The 5,893-nt window shown below is 45.2% G+C and overlaps 1 protein-coding gene across 1 annotated transcript in view; it reads left to right on the top strand.

Moving 5' to 3' along the window:
- The first annotated feature begins 64 nt into the window (after positions 1 to 64).
- The window catches only part of LOC144685835 (dnaJ homolog subfamily C member 18-like), a 31,623-nt gene continuing 25,794 nt past the window's right edge, over positions 65 to 5,893 (top strand). Inside the window, exon 1 of the mRNA XM_078550781.1 lies at positions 65 to 254. Coding sequence (XP_078406907.1) covers positions 122 to 254 — 133 coding nt within the window. The 5' untranslated portion in view covers positions 65 to 121. The remainder of the gene's footprint in view (positions 255 to 5,893) is intronic.

Here is a 5,893-nt window from a genome sequence, read left to right as displayed (position 1 = left end):
CCACCGTGCTGATTGGGCGGGTGACGTGTGCGCGCGAGTTGAGCTCGCGGGCGGGGGAGGGGCCGAAGTGGCTCAGCTCAGGGGCAAAAACACCGAGTTTCACAGCAGGCAGCCTGAGGCAATGGAGGCAGGGCTGGAGGAGGCGGAGCGCAGCATCGAAGCCGCACAGAGGTGCTTAAAATGTGGTGACCGGGAGGAGGCCTTGCAGTATCTGTATTGGGCGCAGCAGAGGTACCCGACTCAGCGAGCGAAAGGTAACAGCGTCCCCAGGCAGCACAGGGGATGCCTTAGCTTCAGCTCAGGCCCTGCTGGGAGATGGAATTCATTGCATGAAAGAGAAGAGCGATTCCTGTTACTGCAGCATTTGTATAGTTAGAGCAGCTGTAAATGCGCACAAACTGCGTTAAATAGGGGCTAGCAGTGAGAAACATGGGTGGTGTTTGAGGGGGGAATCAGCCATATTTTATTGAAACCCCAACGTGTGCAGCAAAACCTGGACAACCTTCAGGTTTGAGATGCTAATTGGCAAGTATAATTTACACCGCACAAATGCCAGGCAATGACCATTTCTAACAAGAGAGAATCTACCATCTCCCCATGACATTCAATGGAATTACCAGTGCTGAATCCCCTGCTAGCAACATCCTGGGAGTTAACATTGACAAGAAACTGAACTGGACCAGCCATATAAATCCTGTGGCTGGAGGAAATCTGCAGTGAGTTACTTCTTGACTCCACAAAGTCTGTCCTCCATCCAGAAGGTACAAGTCAGGATTGTGATGGAATACTCTCCATTTCCCTGGATGAATGTGGCTCCAACAACACTCAAGAAGCTCGATATAATCTAGGACAAAATAGTCTGCTGATCTGCACCCTACCCACTCCATAAACATTTACTCCCTCTGCTGCTGACACAGGGACAACAGTGTGTACCATATACAAGATGCACTGCTGCAACTCACCAAGGGTTGTTCCGCAGAACCTTTAAAACCTGTGACCTCTACCATCTAGAGGGACGAGGGCAGCAAATGCATGGAAACACAACCATCTGCAAGTTTCCCTCCAAGCCACTCGTCATCCTGACTTGAACTGTGTCGCCGTCCCTTTGCTGTCACTGGGTCAAAATCTTGGAATTTCCTCCTTCACAGTGCTGTGCTTGTACCCACACCAGATGGATTGCAGCAGTTCAAGAAGGTGGCTTGACACCACCATCTCAAGGGCAATTAGTGAACAACTGGCCTTGCTAATGACTCTTGCACCCCATGAAAGAATAAAAAAAGGGGATTCAGCAGCGGTAATTAATAATCCTACAATGTAGCCCTAGATTGGGACAGCTCCAACGTCAAAGTATTTAGTGTAAAGCAGCACGTCTCCCCCGTCCCAGATGCTGTCAGATAGCTGAGCTTTTGGATAACAACTACTGAAAGGTTTTACCTGGATGCTGTGGAGGTGTTGGGATTTGGGGGGAAAGGGAGGGTGGCGTGCAGTAGGTGAGGGAAATGTGACATGAGCACATGGCCTATGTGTTGGTGCAGAGAATCAAGCAGTGATGCAGAAACTTTACACCTTAATGGTGGAGCTATCATCTAAGCATCGTGTAACCATGGGAACATTAGGTAGCACTGCCTTCATATTTTTATGCTGAGTTTTGCAGGAGACCATGGCCCAGACCTTCTGGTCTCAGGGATGTCGGAGACCAGATGTATGTCAGGACCCTGCAAAGTCCTGATGCGCTGACCTCCACGAGAATTGCCTGTTATAAGTTTGAACTTCCGACAGACAATTTCCCCTGCTACCCGGGACCGTCTGTGAAAATCTCCGATTCTGTGTTGTTGAGGCTTGAGCTGGCTTGGGGGTGGGTGGTAGGAGGGAGTAGTTGGGGGTGGCACTGGGAGGGGGAGGTGGGGGTGGGAGTTGTTGGGCCAATGGGGGCGGGAGGGGGAGGTGGGGGTGGGGAGTTGTTGGGCCGATGGGGGCGGGAGGGGGAGGTGGGGATGGGGAGTTGTTGGGCTGATGGGGGCGGGAGGGGGAGAGTTGTTCAGCTGGGGTTGGGTGGCTGGCTGGGAGGGGAGGCTGTTGAGTCGTGGGAGGGAGGTGGAGGGGGGAGGGATTGGCGGGGGAGAGAGTTGTTCAGCCGGTGGAGGGGGAGGGGCTGGTGGGGGAGGGGGAGTTGTTGAGCCAAGCTGGTGGTGGGGGGTGGTGGATGTTGTAGTTGGTGAACAGTGGTTGAGCAGTGGGGTGGGTGGGAATGGGGTTGGTGATGGGCCGAGGCCAATGGATTTGTCCACAACCATTTTGAAGACCCTGGGAGCTCAGAGCTAAGCATCATGTATGTGCATGTATGTAATGGAGCTGCAACGCTGATCCCAGGACTGTCCCGCCAGTGCCTTCACACAACAGTTGTCCTTGCTGCCTCGTATCTTGCAACCCCAAATGATCGACCCATTGGGAACCCCCGCCCTAGAACCAACAAGGGAACAAATCATATTAGATTTAGTAATGAACAAGGAGCTGAATTTAATAATCTAACAGTCTGTGAACATTAATTTAATAGGTATATGATCAAATTCATGCAGAGTTTAAAAAGGAGAAACAGAAAACAGCTACTGTGATAAATTTAGGTAAGGCTGACTTTAACGAACGAGACACAGGCTATTTACAGTTAGCCTGGGCAAGTCTCTTAATGAGTAAAACAACAGAAGATTAGTGGGAAGTGTTTAATAATGAATTTAGTAAGATGCAGAATCTGTTTATTCCATGGATTGGTGGACCTTGTTGAGCTTTTGTTTTTCAATGGAATGTATTTTCCAATATTTTGAATAGTTTCTTTAAAAATTTCCCATTGCTTGTTAACTGTTATACCTTTTAGTTTCTTTCTCAATCAACCTTAGCCAGCTCTCCCCTTATACCTACGTAATTTTCTTTATTTAAGTTTAAGATTTTCCTTTGAGATTGGAGTATATCATTTTCAAACTTAATATGGTATTCAATTATATTATGATCACTATTTCCCAATGTATCTTTTACTATGAAATTACGAATTAAGTCTGTCTCATTGCACAATACTAGATCTTAAAAAAAAGCTTCCTAGTTGGTTCCATAACACATTGCTTCGGGAAACTGTTGCAAAAGCATTCTACAAACCCATCTTCCAGACCACTTTGCCAATTTGATTGAGCTGTATCAAGACTAAAGTCACCCACAGTTATTACATTATAACAAAGACTTCTTGTTTAATACTCAGTCCAATGGTATACTTACTATTACCGGGGGGGGGGCTATAAACTGCTCCCACCAGTGTTTTCTGACTCTTGCTATTCCCCACCCACACTGATTCTACTTCCTAATTGTATGATTCAAGGTACTTTCTCACTAGTGTCCTTATATCATCCTTTACCATCAGGGCTACCACCCCCTCCTTTTCCGTTCAGCCTGTCTTTTTGAAATGTTCTGTAACCTGGAATATCTATTTCCCAAATTTGGCCACCTTGTAACTATGTTCTGTAGTGGCAATTAGATCTAAGTAAGTTTATGCCTCCTTACCAAGGAGATTGAGATTAAAAACTAGCATGACCAGTTGTAGACACAACCATGCCTTCCCGCTCCCTGACACATTAGAGCACAAATTGAATGCACGAATACTTCACCCGTTGGGTATAAGGTACCTTGAATCGAGCTTCTCTTGGTTCTGTGATACCAGCAGTCGATTGTTTTGTTTGTCAACTCTTAATATAATCAAACATAGGAAATATCGTACATTTCCCACTGTTTAACCATTTTTGTTTATCACACACAGCTGCCTATATTGAGCAAATAATGTCAACCATTTGTTGTGACCTTAGGAGTCAGTTACAAATGTGACATTTAAAATATATTAAGTGTGCTGGCCATTTCTTGTAGTTACCAAATTTAAAAGTTCCAATGATTTCATCCACAGGTTATCAAGCAGCTTCAATCAGGTGTTTGTATTTTAACAACAATAGAAGGCAATCTGAGTAGAGACTTCAAGCTGCTGGAATTGATTGTTTGAAACTGTCTGAATTCTCCACTTTACAAATGCCTCCCAAAGTTAACAGTGTGAAAAGCTGTTTGAAGCTGCCTAAAGTTTTTATCAGCTATTTGCACTTTTAACAACTACAGACTTGCTTCGTTGTTACAGCCTATTATTGTCTTACCATCCACTTTGTATAGCAGAAAATCGCATTAATACAGCACACCTGTTATGTGCAATGGGAACTGTACCTTTTTAATGAAAGAGTTTAAAATGGTTAGCAAATTGAGACAAAGGAACATGAGAACAGGAGTAGACCATTCAGCCTCTTGAGCCTGCTTTTCCATTCAACTAGATCATGGCTGATCATCCACCACAATGCCATTTTTCAGTGCAATCCCCATATCACTTGATGCCATTAGTGTCTAGAAATCTACCGATGGACATATTCAGTGACAGCTTCCACAGCCTTCTGGATAGAGAATTCCAAAGGTTCACCACTCTGAGGTGAAGAAATTCCTCCTCATCTCAGTCCCAAATGGTTTGCCCATTATTTTTACACTGTGTCCCCTAGTTCTCGACACCCCAGCTGGGGGAACATCTTTACTGCATCTATCCTGTCTTGCTGCTTATAAATTTGGTAAGTTTCAATGAGATCATCCCTCATTCTTCTAAACTCTGGGGAATACAGGCCCAGTCTCCTCAATCTCTCCTCGTAGGACAGTCCCACCACCCCATGAAATAATCTGGTAAACTTGTGCTGCACTCCCTCCATAACAAGTACATACTTCCTTAGGTAAGGGGACCAAAACTGTGTGCAATGCTCCAGGTGCAGTCTAATCAAGGTTCTGTACAATTTAAAGCAATACACCTTTGCTCACGTACTCAAATCCTCTTGCGATAAAGGCCAACATACAATTTGCCTTCCTAATTGCTTGCTGTTAGCTTTCAATGACTTATGGACAAGGGCACCTAGATCCCTTTGGATAAAGGCAAAATACTGCGGATGCTGGAAACCTGAAACAAAAAGTGCTGGAAAAACTCAGGTCTGACAGCATCTGTGGAGAGAAAGACAGAGTTAACGTTTCGAGTCCGTATGACTCTTCTTCAGAACTAAAGAGAAGTAAAAATATGGTGAAATATATACTGTTTAAGGGGGGTGGGACAGGTGAAGCTGGATAGAAAGCCAGTGATAGGTGGAGGCAAAGGAGAGATTGCAAAAGATGTCATAAACAAAAGGTCAAAGGGGTGTTGGTGATACTGGCTAAAGGAGGTGCTAATGGTGACATTAAGAGTAGAAAGCAGAATGAGCAAGTAACAGATGGCCCTAGTGGGGGTGGGGTGGGGGGAGGGTATGGTGTGGGGAAAAGAGATCGAAATAGGCTAAAAGGTGGGGATAAAATAATGAATAAAAATGGAAATAAATTTTAAAAATAATAATAAAAATAGGTGGGAAAAATATATCTATATAAAAATTAAATAAATATTTGAAAAAAGGAGATCAAAAAGGGGTGAGGATGGAGGAGAGAGTTCGTGGTCTGAAGTCGTTGAACTCAATGTTAAGTCCGAAAGGCTGTAAAGTGCCTAATCGGAAGATGAGGTGCTGTTCCTCCAGTTTGCGTTGAGCTTCACTGGAACATTGCAGCAGGCCAAGGACGGACATGTGGACATGAGAGCAGGGTGGTGTGTTGAAATGGCAAGTGACAGGAAGGTCTGGGTCATGCTTGTGGACAGACCGAAGGTGTTCTACAAAGCGATCACCCAGTCTGCGTTTGGTCTCTGCAATGTAGAGGAGCCCACATTGGGAGCAGCGAATGCAGTAGACCAAATTGAGGGAAGTGCAAGTGAAGCACTGCTTCACTTGGAAGGAGTATTTGGGCCCTTGATGAGGGGGGGAGTAAA

Source organism: Cetorhinus maximus, chromosome 10 (assembly GCF_964194155.1).
Source record: "Cetorhinus maximus chromosome 10, sCetMax3.hap1.1, whole genome shotgun sequence".
Classification (NCBI taxonomy): domain Eukaryota; kingdom Metazoa; phylum Chordata; class Chondrichthyes; order Lamniformes; family Cetorhinidae; genus Cetorhinus; species Cetorhinus maximus.
This window is presented reverse-complemented; position numbering and strand designations above follow the sequence as displayed.